This window comes from Tenebrio molitor, chromosome 7, assembly GCF_963966145.1.
Source record: "Tenebrio molitor chromosome 7, icTenMoli1.1, whole genome shotgun sequence".
In the NCBI taxonomy this organism is placed as follows: Eukaryota; Metazoa; Arthropoda; class Insecta; order Coleoptera; family Tenebrionidae; genus Tenebrio; species Tenebrio molitor.
This window is the reverse complement of record NC_091052.1, coordinates 10,737,807-10,754,775: the sequence shown is the minus strand read 5'-3', so window position 1 is coordinate 10,754,775 and position 16,969 is coordinate 10,737,807. Positions and strand designations below refer to the sequence as shown.

Sequence of the window (16,969 nt, the reverse complement as noted above, 5' to 3'; positions counted from 1 at the left end):
TTCCATAATATTGTCGTTTATTTCGGCAAAATACATATTAATTAGTGCGCTGAACGATTGGGATTTTATTAGGTAAATTTTAGTTCACAAAAGTCACACAAAATTGACATTTGCTCAATTTTTTAACAAATAAAATGTGCGATAATGAAACGGAGTGTACAGATTTGCCATAGTAATGGACAGTCAGGACAGTATTCTGTAGAGTTCAGTACTCTTTATTTTGGAACGAAGTGAAGTATCTAAACTCAGAGCATGGGATTTTGGAACTTAACTTTAGAGTAGCTAATCGAAGATCTCTATTTATTTCTGAATTTGGATTATTATACAATTGTTCAAATGGGTTTGGTTCCGGACCTCTGTTGTTGGCAAGATCTCATGTTTCATTCTCATCTAAAGGAGTTTCCTCCTGGCATAATTGTCTACAAATTTGAATAATTCTATCAATGTCTATATTTGACTCGAATTCCTTCCTCCTTTGCAGGATTATATCCTCATTATCATCGTAAATGGAAATGAATTTCATGTCCGCTAATATTTCCTCTTCTTCACTTCGGAATGGTAAGTGTAGTGTCACCATTTCTCGCTTATATTCATTAAAATCACTGGCCATATCGTAGTTTCGATACCGAATGATCCTCGGCTCTTTCCTTTCAATGAATTCTCCGTTTCTATTTTTCATGTATTTAGACACGAATTGCGCTAAAGTAATATCCTCTAAGTATTCTGGTCTTTTCTCGTACTTATCAAACCAGTTCTCTTTCCAAACATCACTACAATCATCCTCTACTTTACTTAACTCTTCTATAGTTTTTCTTATTCGCTGACGTTCAATTGGCCTTACTGTTGGAATATATACGATGCCTACCGAAGTTTTTGAGATAGTCTCTCGTAGTAAATACCAAGCAGCTTCTTGACTTGTTATCTCTGTATGATTTAGTATATTCGCACTGATGTTTTTAGTTATCTCAACGATATCAAATTCCGGATGTTCATTCATTGTTTCGATTATTTTTCTTTGTAAGTGACTTACTCCTTTATTTGTTTTATTAACGTATTCTACTACATAAGCTGCACATGAATACTCTTCTGTGATGAATTGAAAGTCGGTATTGGATTTAACAATATTAAGTATGAATGGATTGAAGGGATTATGCCATTTTTCGAACGGTTCTCGTTTTACGAAAACTTTTGCTCTAGTTATTCCTGCTCTGATAATATTGCAATATTCTTCATCCGAATTTATATGGTTACAGCTGTAAAAATCGTCCATGTCCACAAAATCTTCATTTTCCAATCGTGCTCTTATTTGTGTATAGCGTTTCCGATAATTGACAAATCCTTCCTCTGTATCTTTCATTCGATTTAAAATCATAGTTTTTTTGGATGGCATAAACGGAGCTTCAAATCTGCATTTTTGTGCTTTATTTGAAGTAATTTTTTTATAGCAGGTGAAAGTATGCTTATGTGTTTGAAGTTTAATATTTCCCGATGCTTCCGATGCTGAAACCGATGTTAAGGCATCTATGAGTTCAATGGCTTTATCATAATCTTCATTAAGAGCATCTTTCGGAGCATTATCAAGCCAAGCTAAAATGTGCGCCTGAGGACTGCCCTGATGGTGAAATTCAATGCGCTTAAAATAGTGAAGAACTCTGAACTTACGAAAAGGACTACATTTCTTTGATTGAAGAATATTCATTATGACATTGACTAATTTGTTAAAATATATAGCGCAAGTAACAGAGTCTTCGGTGATGAGAGTACTTTTTACCATAAAGTGTAATTTTGCAACTGCCTCTTTCGTGATACAATCGTGTTTATTTAATTTGTACAATAGTTGTAGTAAATCGGGCCACCCGATTTCGTTAGCACTTATTGTGAAAAATACAGTCGGTTTACCTAATTGCCTGATCATGGCAAATAAATCTTTTTTTCTTTCAGACCAATACCAAGTAGAATTAGGTATTGAACGCAAAAAAGCAAGATTACCTTCGATGCAATTATGAATATAGTCCTTGGATTCTAATTGCTGTTTAGTAAAATTTGAATGTTTTCCTACATGCTTAGAAGTAACTTTGACAGAATCCTTTACTCTTATTCTCATGATTTTCATTGCCATGTATAATAAATGATGAGGCGTTACTCCTCGTCTATCGGATCGCCTCAATTCACTGGTTACCATCATGAACGGAGTAACTGTCACTCCTTCCCGAAACTGACGGAATTGGCCTAAATAAATTGAAGGAAATGATAATTCTTCAGCGTGTTCATCAAATAATAAACTTATGGGTACGTTATTTTCTCCTGGAGCTATTCTTAAAAACAGGTCATCATTACACATTACTGTTTGTTGCTGAGCTAATAAACTCTCTTCAATAGGTATATCCTCAGTAAGTTCGTTCCTATAATTTTCATCACGTTTATCGCTATCATTTTCGGTATGATTTTCAGCATCAACTCCATCCCCATATAAATTATTGAAGAGTTGTTCATCTATTGTAATATCATATGTTCTATAAAGTGGAGTATTAACCAAATAATGCAGCCATTCTTTAACAGTTCTTTTATTAACCAAACGATGTAACAAACTTGATTTGTGGATTTTTTTCCGTTTGATGTGTACATAGATGCAATGATCATCATTGATATTTCTCGGCAAGGAATTGACCATCGTGTTGACTTCTACGGGAACATTAATAATTTGTCCATAAATTCCGTATTGACCATGGACATTTCGAAGTCTCCTTATTTGCATAAAAGGAATTCTGGGAGAAATAAGTCTTTCAGACACTAAATCCAATGGATAATTTAGTAAATTATTTGGAATTATAGGATATTCAAAACCGTTGTATACAGCCATTTGAGGAATCGATTTTTTCTGGATACTAGTTCGACAGGTTAAACAAACTGCAATGGACTGTTTGTCGATGTTTGGGAGAAATGTCATTACGAACTTGATATTTTCATCATTTAAATTTTTCAAATCGTTCTTGAACCATAATCTATCACAAATTTTGCAAGCGTGTCCGAAACTATTATGCGTAAACTGTTTATGAAATTCTATATGGGCACTACTGTGTCTCGTATAAGAACTGTAAGTCGTTGATGATTTGTAGGATTGTGAGTTGGGAATGGAGGAAGCATGTGCTTGATCCTCTAATGGTGCTAAATTGTCATCGATGATTATTTGTCGGTTTTCTTCGTCTGGTGGGAATAAATAGTTTTCCTGGTTTGCTTGTATTACAAGATTTCCTTCCCGTGAAGGTCCTGCACAATTATTCTTAGAATCATGGACATTTCCTGAATAATCGTTTATTGCAATAGGGATGTTCATATCTCTGGATGTTCCGGGAATCTGTGAGTTATGACTACTTTCATCAGGTTCTTTCTTAATTACGAGTGGTGGATTACCGTTTGATGGTCCGGGAACTTGCGTATCACAAATCGCATGTTCAAAAGTTTTTATACTAGTTATATTAGAAAGTCGTTTTCTATCACGATATTTTTGAGAGCGCTCTTTCGCTAATTTTCTACGCCGTTCTAATTTATTTTGTTGAGTTTGTTGATTACTTTGTTTAGAAAGTCGTTTTCCATCACGATATTTTTGAGAGCGCTCCCTCGCTAATTTTCTACGCCGTTCTAATTTATTTTGCTGAATTTGTTGATTACTTTGTTTAGAAAGTCGTTTTCTATCACGATATTTTTTAGAGCGCTCCCTCGCTAATTTTCTCTGCCGTTCTACCTTATTTTGTTCTTCATCAGGTTCTTTCTTTACTGAATAATCGACAATAGGGATGTTCATATCTGTGGATGTTCCGGAGATCTGTGATTTATGGCTACTTTCTTCATCAGGTTCTTTCTTAATTACGAGTGGTGGATTGTTGTTTGATGGCCCGGGAATTTGCGTATCATGAATCGCATGTTCAACAGTTATTATACTAATTACACTAGATTGAATTTGTTCACTACTTTCTTCATCAGGTTCTTTCTTTACTGAATAATCATTTATTCCAATAGGGATGTTCATATCTGCGGATGTTCCGGGGATCTGTGAGTTATGACTACTTTCTTCATCAGGTTCTTTCTTAATTACGAGTGGTGGATTTGCGTTTGATGGCCCGGGAATTTGAGTATCATGAATCGCATGTTCAACAGTTTTTACACTTGTTATACGAGAAAGCCGTTTTCTATCACGATATTTTTTGCAGCGCTCTGCCGCTAATTTTCTCTGCCGTTCTAATTTATTTTGTTGAATTTGTCGATTACTTTGTTCATTAGGTACACTCTTTCCTGAATAATCATTTATTACAATAGGAATGTTCATATCTGTGGATGTTCGGGGGATCTGTGAGTTATGTATCGTTATTCTCCGATTCTTAATTACGAGTGGTGAATCACCGTTTGATGGCCCGGGCATTTGCTTATCATGAATGGCATGTTCAAAAGTTTTTATACTAGTTATACTAGAAAGTCGTTTTCTATCACGATACTTTTTAGAGCGCTCCCTCGCTAATTTTCTCTGCCGTTCTAATTTATTTTGTTGAATTTGTTGACTACTTTCTTCATCAGGTTCTTTCTTAATTCCGTGTGGTGGATTACCGTTGGATGGCCCGGGAATTTGCGTATCATGAATCGCATGTTCAAAAGTTTTTATGCTAGAAAGTCGTTTTCTACCACGACATTCTTTAGAGTGCTCCCTTCCTAATTTTCTCTGTTGTTCTAATTTATTTTCTTGAATTTGTTGACTACTTTCTTCATCAGGTTCTTTTTTTATTGAATAATCGTTTATTACAATAGGAATGTTCATATCTGTGGATGTTCCGGAGATCTGTGAATTATGAATCGTTTTTCTTCGATTCTTAATTACAAGTGCTGGATTACCGTTTGATGGCCCGGGAATTTGTGTATCATGAATCGTATGTTCAAAAGTTTTAATACTAGTTATACTGGAAAGTCGTTTTCTCTGCCGTTCTATTTTATTTTGATGAATTTGTTGATTATTTTGTTCATTAGGTTCATTCTGTGAGACTAAATTCTATTGCTTTTTTCTTCTCGCTTTTTTACGGGGTCTCTTCAAGCAGGCATTAGCTAATGCGTTTCAAATCACCATCGATCTGGTAATTTTGATCCATCGTCAATTTTGCAATCTGAAAAAGGCAATAGCCAAATATTTATACTTTATACTTTTTGACACAAAATAATTCTGCGTAAATTACTTTTGGGGGTGAAATCAAAACGATGGAAATTACTCCAAATTCTTCATTAGCAACCATTGTTAACATCAACTCCACAATAAAGTCGTAGGTGTAAGCACACCGCTTTGTAAATGTTTCTGGGGAAATGATGTCACGTTTGTGACTGACGGGCACCTTTTACCTTTGATTATTATTTTTGCTAAACTACCAGGATAATTTATTAATCACCTTTAACTCAGTAGCATATATACTAGCAATTTTGACCAAATTTTCAATCATTTGTATCTCGAAGATTTAATTAATGATTTGAAACCCGCATTGAGAATACTTCTTTCATTTTTTTTACTCTCGAACTCTTCAAAGCGAAAAGTTGTACAATATAAATTTTTTGTTGTGAACTAAGTTCGATTTAGTTCTAAATTTTGACCTTGATTGTGGAGTCTTTAGAGTCCTGTTTCTTCAAAAATAAGACATTGATTTCTTAAATAATTTTCAACATTCCTGACACTTCTAGATGACGCACCTTTCTTTAAGGAAATGCGATACTTTTGGGACACCTGTATAATTGCTATTCATAAAAAATAGCAACTACAGGGTTATTATAAATGTTTCTAACATCGTAGTTGACTGGGCGATTAATTTTAGATGTGCCGATGGTGTTGCCTTAAAGGCACAAGCTTTATATCGCGAAACGTTTTCGGCGCGTCCTGTTCCGCATTCGCAAACATTTTTATAGCTGTACATACAGCGTTTACGGGAAAATGGTATTTTTCGACCGACAGGTGCCAAGAGCGTACGCCACGGATGTTAGACTTCGAACCCCCAAATTTTAGAGACTGTGGAAGAAAACCCGTCAACAAATACACGGCAGTTGCTCGTGAATTTTAGTTTTCTCAGTTTGTGGTATGTCGCACTCAGCAAAGGTTGCACCCCTATGATGTTCGTCGGGTGCAAACATTGCAACCAAACGATTACATTCTCTGGCAACAGTTTTGTCAGTCGGCCATTCAAAACTGATCAACTGATCAACCTGATTTTTTGCGAACAGATTTGTTTACCGATGAAGCGGGTTTTAAACGTAACGGAGTTTTTAATATCCACAACACCCATATTCAGGTTCGGGACAATCTACATCGAAGGGCCCAGCCGTGTATTAGAAATCACAGCCGACATTTTGAACAATTCTTATGGTTTTTGCTTTGCTTTTCCTTTCTCTTGGTTTTCACCCTTAGTTATCTTACACGTTTTTGCGGCTCTGTGTATTTAAAGTGTTTTTGGGTTATTTCATTCATAGTTAGGTTGTGTCACTTTTGTTTTTAAAACGTTTTTACGGCTATTCATATTTAGATTTATTAGAGGATTTAGAACCGTCTCGTTCGGGATGGAATTTTATTAAATTGGACTTTGAATTTAAAATGTTTAACCACATTTTAGGTTTAGTCACTTATTGAAGATATTATGGTTTACATATTATGATGCATTTCAATTTCACCCTGAATACCTACATTCCTACATGACAGTTGAGTTGACAGATTTCTGGCGGTACAAATTATAATACCGCCAGTACCGTCACCTATCTGCGATACTAGTCTGTCTCATGTTTCGAGGCTGCGGCACATCCAAAGTTTATGTGGTTTTCTACGCCAACTACGATGTTATCGAAACATTTACGACCGCCACACACTACAGACTAAAGTTTTGGTCGATAGTTGGCCAACTTTAGGAATCGAGAAGCCCATCCAACTACATATTTTTCGGTCGATCTGTCGGCCGACTACAATAGGGATGCGCAAAATTTTTGAAACATCGATAATGTCATCAATCGATACATCGAATTTAAAACATCGATGTGCTAAATATACCGACCAGAAAATATCGATTTTTTTAAACATCGGTGTTTCTAAAAAAAAAAAAGTAATTAATGAAAAAAGTGAAAATTAATGTTTATTCAATCGCGTAACAACAGTTACAAATACATACAGTAGAGTCTCGATATAGTGAACATACCATATAGTGAACTATCCACTGCAATGAACACAAAAATATTAACATTAACCTCTAAATAGTGAACAAATTGTGCCTCGCTAGAGTGAATTGCATAAAACGTACACAGGGACTTCACCCAATGCGTAATGCAATGACATCATGATTGCATTGAGTATTTATTTCATAATATCCACAATTCAGAATTCAGCAAAAATTCTAAGGGACTCGCACATTGTGTAATGACATCATGCGTACTTAAGTGTTAATTTCACAGTATCCACAGTTCAGCTTCAGCAAAGATTCTGAAGAGAGTGTTTGTTATAATTTTCGTAAAAGTGACGGTTTTCTGCTAAACTAAAAATAACCTTTTATTCTATAATTACTGTACATACTTTATAGCTTGAAATATTAAATTGTTTTAATGTAATAAACACAATGTTGAGTATTTTTACCTAACCTCTGAATAGTGAACAACCCCGATGAAGTGACAAAGCCGTTCATTAATTAGTTCACTATATCGAGACTCTACTGTAATTTGATAATAATCACAAAAAATATGTTTCTATAAAATTAAAAGAAAAAGAAAACCGCGAGAATAATCATAAAATAATCGAAGTGGATTAAAAAAGCTGACATTGCGTCTGCCATAAAAAACAAAAGCAAATAAAATATGTGGCCTTTCTCTGTGTGAAAGAATTCACTTTGCTGACAAATGCGGAAAAAAATATCGCATAAAGTATCGTTAAAAAGTATCGATTCTCACCGATTATAACGAAAAAAATTAAATCGATGTATGTAAATATCGTATCGGTGAAATGCGAATATCGATATCTCAACAATATCGATACTACTAGTAAGGCCTCTTCAGAACACTTTGATTTTTTAATCATTTTGCCTCTATACATTTTGCCCTATTGCAGGGGTCCGTTTGAAAATTTGTACCTTCCAAATCATTGCACATAAATTAAAATGATTGACGCTATTTGATTCCTGAATCGCTATTTGATTCCTGAATGTTTGCCACATCTGTTGAGTGTTACTCAACAGCAGTTTTAAACATTACAAACTAAAAATGTCAAAAACTCATTTTTTTCAAATGGCACCCCGTATTTATTATTGCATTGGTCGAAAGCTTTTTTAACAAGCTTGTCTTTAGCGGAAAATTTGCTCTCAATTTAGTGATTTTAGGATAGCACCCTAGATTTTTACATTCGACCATACAAACCCTATACCGTTGAAAAGCTTGATATTTTTAGTTTTTTATGTTTAAAAAATCGTAGTAAAATATCCGTTTCCAGCAAGTGATCAAACAATTGAAGAAGCTGTCAAAGCGAAAAAGATTGGCTATTGTACAATCGATCCCACTGAATATGCAGGCGAGAGTGATAAAAGAATTACATATATTGAAATCTACACAATCATCTTTATATGTATCAAGTGGAAGGCCAGTTACATATTACAAAGCGGAAACAGTGTTATTTTGTCGTCTACACAAAAAGATTTGAAGAATGGGATAGTCTAAAAAGATGATGACTTTGGAGCAAATATATGGTACAACAATTAGAAATTTTTTATCTGGGCGCTTTGTTACCTGAAATAATAATTGATTCCAGGCGTACCAAAAATAGGCCTGTTAGATGCATATTAAAAAAGACCTATAATAGCAATGATTAATAACATGCAACTATTACTAAATTACGCGTATTCAGCATTAATTAAATTAAAGGCCAGTTTATAGAAAAAGAATTAAATATTTAATTCGAATTAAATTTTAATGCGCAATTAACCCATGAAACCGAGACTTCGATTGGTTGAATCTGATCACGTGTTCTGTTACTGGCCCTAAAACCTCTGTAATTTTTAGTATTTTATATTTTATACCGGGTGTATTATGAAAAATCTTTGGTGCTATAACCTTATTTTTTATCCGATTTTAATAAATGATACGTCAAACAAAATCGCTTTAGAAACACTATAGCCCGACATGGTATGATTTTTTTTTGACATTACCTATATTCTTTGACAGACCGCAGCTAACTTTGTTTTTTTAAGTTGCACGGTATATTTTTTTATTTTTATTCTGATAGATGTTTATCTTCTGAATACACAAACATTAAAATCAAAAATCAAAAATTTGTTTTTAATAAAAAAAATTAGAATTTACAAAAAATTTTATTTTCTTCTTTTTGTTTCTATGCATGAGCATGGTTGTTTAGATTTTCATATTCAAAATAAAAATCTCTATAAAACTGAGCAAAAAAAAGTTAATAGTGCAATTTGGAAAAAAAAGTTGACTATCATCTGTCAAAAACAGAACTCAAGAACAAATATTGGAACACAATTCAAATTGTAGCCCATTTAAAACGATTTTGTTGGACACATCATTTATCAAAATCGTTTGAAAAATAAGGAAGTTACAACACCAAAGATTTTTCATAATACACCCGGTATATTTTTTGACAGACGATAATTAAATTTTATCGTCGTGTATAAAGTTCAACATTTTTTTTACAGCATTGTGGATTAGGTATACCTATCGGGGAAACCACGTTAAAAAAACGCGCCTTTTATTCTACCTCTGTGGTGGTGTGGAAAAGAATAAATAACAAAGAATAAAGAGGTATTTGGCTAAAAGTATAACTTGTATTCGAAGTAATACCATCAGGTAGTAAAATGGAAATCAGCTCGGGGCAGAGAGAAGTCGGCCGGCCCCTTGGTCCTAGTCCCAGCTCAACTAATTGGTGCTGTAAATCATGGGCTGCTGATATTGTTGGTTGCCATCATCACACTTTCGTGCAATGAGTTTCATTTTTTATTTTGCCTCGTAAGTCAGAATTTAACCGATTTCAAGAAAAACTAAGATTTCTCTGCATTAGATTATACATTCATGATTACAATGAGCTACTTTAGAACTCAAACAAGTTAAAAATGAGACCGCTAGGAGTAATTTTAAAATTACAATTGTTTAATCGTAACGACCAATTTATTGCCTTAATCGAAAAATCAAGATTTCTCTGCAATTGATTATGTCAAAAGAAATCGATAGAACCGTCGAGCAACTTTTCAACTTCAAATTTGAAGTTTTTAGGAGTAATTTGCGTTTACATTGCTTTAGTATAGGGCTACGATTTCGAGATGAGGACCCTTAAATATTTTATTCTTTATTTAAGAAAAAGTGTCGGCCGATCAAAAGTCTGTAATGTGCGGCGAGTCTTATCTTATAATAACCCTATACAGGGTTATTATAAATGTTTCTAACACCATAGGTGGCTGTGCACTATGCTTTAGGTGCGCTGCTACACCAACTAGATGTTAAAAACATTTATAATAACCCCGTATTATGAAAATTTGTCCATGTTCCGCTTCACATTTTTCTTTCAATAGATAATTTGTTGAAGCCATATAATTGCGAATTACTAAATACAACATCCATCTGTGAACTTACAATGTTTGTCGTGTCTTTATCGTTTTTATTTATATGGCTACTCCTGCAGCTCTGCACTGAGGTCGCTTAAACTTAACAACTCAAGGAACGCAATAAAAACACAACAATAATTTGGTAGTGACACACACTCGCACAGCTGATTGTTTCTCGATCGCTGGGCTAAACTCTAACTCGGCTCCTCCGAACTGACTCGAATGAGCCTGTCGTGTCACCGCAGAGCGTGACGCCGTGCTGTGGCGAATCAAACTAATTCACTTCCCGGGCCCGGGAAATGGGAATAATGAGTGAATAATGTATTCTAATTCTACACATTTGAAGACAATTTGCACTGGCTGAAATTGCGAATTCAAAAATTCAAAATTCACCTCATTCCGGCCCGTCGTCGACGCTAATGAAAGTGAAATAGTAAAAATAGCCACAACGAAAACGATTACCACGCAAGAAATTTGACACTGACCCTGAATTGTGTCGGAAAAACGGACAAAACACATTTACTTTCAGCGTACCTTATTCACAGTAAATGCTGAAAATGTCCTTGATGCGTGATACAGGTCTGTGTCCTGTGTCCTCCGCCCTCTTGAAGCACGGACCCTTTAAAAAAGTTTACGATCTTCCCGAATTTGAGCAATATAGCTCCCACGACACGTCCAGTTAGTTCTTCTACCGAATTTATCGACTGGCTATAGACCAGTTGCCCCCATAAAAAAATCACAAGTTCAGAAGGATTTAAATCCGGAGATCTTGGCCTTGGCGGTACTTTTGGTTCAACCATCCGCTGCCACGATCTTCCGTTCTTGGATGGACCCAACCTCCAATAAAAGGATCCTTTTTGTCATACATGATTGTATGAAGCGTGTAAAAAGCGAGAGTTCGCTTTTTCTTTACTATTGCTTTTACGATTTCGACTATAAAACCAAGACAGTGGCGCGTCCACAATTTATTGTCTAAATTTCCATACCATTTGTTCACGTATCCTTCTATCCTTACGTTTTTCAAAAAACGCATATTTTTCCATTGATGCGGGAGTATTCAGTACTTACGTGTTTAAATATTTCCCTGTATTTTGGTTACAGGCTGTATACACTCACCGGCAGAAAAAGCGGAACACCATTATTATTTAAAAATCTATCGTCCCGGTGTGTGGTTGCTCTTTTTCGACCAGATTCAGGTCTTCTTGTAGCTCTGTGACCACTAGAAAGAGGAGCCTCAATAGCATTAGCTGCATAATGGAAACATCAACAGTCTTCAACCAAAGCTACTGCTCTGGCAATATTTACACCAGTTAGAGGCATTTTTTTACGTTCTGCACTTAAATTCGACGTTAACAACAATAAAAAATTACAATTAATGCGAAATTGCTAATAAAATAGCCTATGCTAATGCTCAAGGTTATGTTTGCTATCATCGCCTCCTGGTCAAAATACATCAAAATAGGTATGATGGGAATAAATTTGTTGTTGACTAATTAGTGTTCCGGTGTAGTATACCGGGTGTTACGGAAGAATAAATTTAACCACCAATGAGATTCGTTAAAATAAACATATTTTTTACTTATCAATTTTCCCACAAAATTTTCAATATAATCTAAACCCTAAAATGCATATCCGTTCATGTGTTTACATATCCATTAATAATGAAGCACGAAAAAAAAATACTCGATAAAATACTCAAATGAAAAATAGTAAAAACTGTTAGTATTACAACAGCGATCGTTCTTTCTTCAAAAAAAAACTATAAAGTTTTTAGGTATCCCACAAAAACATTTTCACTCACTCTTTCGTTTTAATTGATGATTATCGTATGGGCGAAGTGTTAAATTAGGTGTTAGAAAAATATTTGAAAGAGTTCTATTGGTGATTAAATTTACTACGTGTACTTCCATAACACCCGGTTACTGCACATTTATTTGACGAAATAGTTTAAGGGTCTGTGGCAATTGTGCAGGTCACCAGTGCCGAAGAAACGAAAGCCACGTGCTTGGTTTAACAAATAAAACTTATTGACAAAATAATGATAATGATAATAATAAGTAACTAGGTAACATTGCGTAAGTCGTAACGAATTAGGTACATCGGTGGTTCTTCGGGCAGACGATTTATCAAGTAGCTTGGTCTCAAGAAACTGAACACTTTTTGGACTTCTTGGAACGTTCTAGGAAAATGTGCTTTTCAGCTTGGTCGACCCTTCCCTGTAAAGCTGTGCGTTGGGTTCGTACAGTCACGGCCACAGAATTTCGTCAGTCGTTGTCATTCAATTGACATTAGCTGTAAATCGGGTTTTATATACGTATTTCTAACCCCACAATGGAAGTTTTGACATGGATGTCAAAAATTTTACTGGTGCCATTTTGATTTTTATTGTACGTGACAGAATTTCTGTCACAAAAATTTTGAATGTCAGTCATAATGACAATAAAGCTTAGGCTACACAAGTTTTTTTGAACTGACAGTAAAATAACTGACGAAATTCCGTGGCCGTAACTGTACCTGGTGAATTAGTTCCATTGAAGTACACCCACAAGCACCGGCTCTTTTTCGACCAGATCCAGGTCTTCTTGTGTACTGACCAGGCTCTTGAAACCTTCTATCAGCTCTGCGAACAGTAGTAAGAGGAGCCCCAATAGAATTAGCTGCACAACGAATGCTACGACCGACTTCAACGAAAGCTAATGCTCGGGCAATATGTATTTATATAGTTTGTCCAGCGAGAGATTGGTTGACATAAAACATCATAAATTCTACGCAGAGAAAGTACTACCTAGCGTAAATTATTTATTTATTTACCTTCAAGCAGTAACATTTTTTTGCCCTGAAATAATGTTCTAATTAATGTATCCTAGTGCATTTTGTAGTGTTGGGTTACAAGTCTGTCTATTTTTTAATCAAAGAACCACAACGCCGCAATTTACACCCAAAATAGAGCTGACAACATTGTACACTTTTGACATAGGGTGAAAAATCTCATCATATAAAAATTGAGGTTATTAGAGATATTAGTAGCGTGGCATGTTAATAAAGTTAATAACAACTAATTTGAGAGTTTAATAAATGTCTTACTTTGCGAGGCATTTTTTAATAACACGTTCAAATTTTAATTGCGAGTTTGCGTACTTTCAAAGACATTTAAAAATCACAGGCATTGACTGGAATAGTCAATAGATATCATTAAATTCCCTAACTTTAGTAAAATTTTATATTTGCAAACCTAAATCAACACGTCGTGGTTCTTTAATTAAAAAACAAACTATAATTTAAAATCTCCCAATCTCTCGCTGGACGAAGTATTAGAGGTTCCGCGTACTAGCAACTTTTGCGACGCAACTTACTACTTACTTACTTAGGGCCTGATTTCAAGTTGACTTGCGACGGTCGCACTTGTTGTTGTCATAGTAACGTCGCAAGCGAGAAAGATGACGCATATTGGTAATTAATGTGTAGGACAAAGATAGCTACACATTTGCGCTGCACCACCTATTTGCGACTATGACTTGAAATCGGGCCCTTAGTATCTAGTCACAGAAATAGAACACATTTAACTAAATGTAACCTCGCGCACGGGCGATTTTTAAATCGAATCAACTAAAAACTTGTCCTATTTTACAAGGAAACTGTTGGCGGTAAATGAATCAGGTTTGTTCTAACGTAGCGCTGCGGACCCGTCGATTATTTAGTTGCTTTTTCTACAAAATCCCTGTGTTAAAACTGATCTGTACCAGCAACTATTAAGTTGCCAGTGAGCGGTGCTCGTTCTTTTCGGTGACTAAACCATTTAGTTGCCTGTAACAAAAGTTGCTAGTGCGTGGGAGCCCTTAGACTTTAACAACAATAAAAAATTACAAAAGCTATAGAATCTAACCAGGTAAATTTAAGAAAAGAATATTTTTATGCGAAAATAACCTATGCTTATGCTCAAGGCTATTTTTGCTATCATCGCCTCCTGTTCAAAATACATCAAAATAGGTCTTATGTTCCGCTTTTTTGCCGGTGAGTGTATATGTTACGTCAGTATGTAGTTCACAATTATCTTTTTTTCGCATTAACTCAATGCGGAAATAAATATTTCTATTAAAAATGTGTCTTTTATTGCGCAAACCTAAATTATACCGTTAAGAGCTTCTCTTCACGTTTATGTTGTTTCGCTTAAAAAAAAACGTCAAACATTTTTTTTGCATTTGTAATGAAAGTAGCACTTTTTTAAACGAAAAATAGTAATGAAAGTAGCACTTTTTTGCATCATTTTAATCCATCTCCTTGGAGATGATTGTCAAAGCATACCTACTTTTTTTTTTAATTTTTCATAAATTCTTTTAGGCCAAATTTCTCAAATTACGATATGCAAAAAAAAAACGTGTACAGCACGTTATGAAAGTTTCTTTTTTTCACTCATTTCCATTAGCTACAAATTAAAAAAAAAAAAGTATGACTTTCATAACTAGTTGTACAAATAACTATTGATTAATCTTTATTATCAAAGTCAATACATATGCAGAATTAAAACATTAAATAAATCAAACGAACGAACACATAAATAGTCTAAACTTATCTAATGCACTGTTTAAGAATACTTGGCTTATCATGAGCTTGTACTCCAGTCTTGGTTTTGATCGGATTTTTAACGAAACATTTCCACAGCCTTAACGTTTCATCTGCTCCTGCAGAAAGTACAGTAGTGCCATCTGGAGACATCGCCAGATGTAAAACCCGTGCAGTGTGTCCAGTCAGCTCAGCAACTTTGGTCATCGCGGGATACTTCCAAATGATCAGTTCATTATTAGCAAATCCGTGACCAGAAATAATCTCTTTGTAATTGGTACTCCACAACAATGCGCAAACTTGCGACTTGGTATCCACAGAGTTGATACAAGACCCTGCGTTACAATTCCAAAATCTGATGTGTCTGTCGGCGGTACCCCCGCCACTGGCTAGAACGTGACTTTGCCAAGGACACCACGCTAGCGCCTTCACAGCAGCTTGATGCGCTGTGAAAACATGAAGGGGTTGGTTTTGGGAGTGATGCCCTCCCGACACGCTCTGCCAGATATTGAGAACGTTGTCATTGCCTCCGCTTGCCAAGTATCTGCCGTCCGGCGACCATTTCAAGCCACAGACTTCTTGAGTGTGTCCAGAAAGGGTGGTGACCACGTGTTCGCGTTGGCGGACGTCGTGGTGGATGATTTGGCCACTCCGACAGCCGCTTGTCAGGACGTACGAGTTCCAAGAGAGCGACCCCACGCGGGCGGAATGACCGTCCATGATTCTTAGACGCTTGACCCGGGTGCAGTCCCATAGTTCCACCGTTCCGTTGGTGGTGCCCACCGCTAAATGGTCGCCGTCTTGGATCCACGACAAGGAACAGACGTAGTCGTTGCCCTGCAGTTCGAGGAGGTCCTCAATGTTGCCAGTACCTGAATTTTAAAAATTAATCAAAAATCATAGTGATTAATTAAAAATTATTAACCCGCGTTCCATAAGTAGACATGCGCTCCTAGGGCGACGGCTAACAAGTTACCAGAATTCCAGTCCATCAGATTCAGATAATAATCGTCGACGATATCGGGCGCGTCGAGGATCCGATCCGGGGCGTGTGGAATGTACCTGCTGTTACTTTTCACTGACGCCGGCGTTTTGGTTTGTGTGTAAATGACACGCATTGGATTCATGAAACCCTCTGGGGCAGAGGGTGGCTTGTTCCTGTACGAGAGTATCTTTTGAGAGTCGATGTCGCCCCCGTGTAAATTCTCACACATCACTCTTTGCAATTCTTTGCGTGTGGGGCTGCTCGAAGTGTTTTCATCCTGATTTAGCTTGTAGTGGGCCAAATCGAAATTGCTCGTGCTCCTGACGGGGATGAAACGATCCGCAACCGGGGTTTTGGCGCCCTTGTTCGGGGTCGGAGTTGTAGAACCGCCGGATTTGTTTTTGCCTGATGGCGTTTTGGATGGAGTTTTTTTGCTTCTCACAATGTCGCTCCCACCTGCTTTTGTCGGTGGTGTTTTTGTTACAGATGTCGAGAATGACTTTTGTTTGGAAGAATTCAGACTTAAATTACTCGTCGACTGATAATTTTCTTGACCTTTTCGCTGCCATCGGGGGGGAGGCCCTTTGGTTAAAGGGCCTTCAACTGTCAGTAAATTATTCATTTCAGCCACAAACTTAAACTGGGACATAGTAAATCACGTCAAATAATATAACAGACAATTCTAAATTTAGTTAACTCGTGCAACTAAAACGCTCACTAAAAAATGACTACAAAAACACAAAAATCACAGACTGTGGAAAAGCCGTTACATTTCGCGAATAGTCAAATCAAATTTAAAATCCCTTGGCGTTCTGCCAACCCGAGA

At 36.1% G+C, this 16,969-nt stretch overlaps 1 protein-coding gene and 1 long non-coding RNA gene across 2 annotated transcripts; both read right to left on the bottom strand.

Moving 5' to 3' along the window:
- LOC138136117 (uncharacterized) lies at positions 1-10,812 on the bottom strand. The gene is made up of 2 exons (XR_011161170.1): positions 10,627-10,812; positions 1-5,147 (listed from the first exon to the last, which is right to left on the bottom strand). It is a non-coding gene; the product is annotated as an uncharacterized lncRNA (long non-coding RNA).
- Positions 10,813-15,074: 4,262 nt separating this feature from the next.
- fzy (cell division cycle 20 protein fzy) lies at positions 15,075-16,968 on the bottom strand. Its single transcript, XM_069052530.1, has 2 exons — positions 16,084-16,968; positions 15,075-16,030 (listed from the first exon to the last, which is right to left on the bottom strand). The coding sequence occupies exons 1-2, from the start codon at positions 16,790-16,792 to the stop codon at positions 15,165-15,167; spliced, it is 1,575 nt and encodes a 524-aa protein (XP_068908631.1). The 5' UTR covers positions 16,793-16,968; the 3' UTR covers positions 15,075-15,164.
- Between the last annotated feature and the right edge of the window lies 1 nt (position 16,969).

Excerpts from the sequence above, each read along its gene's own strand:
- fzy (XM_069052530.1), bottom strand. The coding sequence starts at position 16,792 with ATGTCCCAGTTTAAGTTTGTGGCTGAAATGAATAATTTACTGACAGTT. Across the intron at positions 16,031-16,083 it reads TGTCTACTTATGGAACGCGG|GTACTGGCAACATTGAGGAC; the intron begins GTTAATAATTTT and ends TTTAAAATTCAG.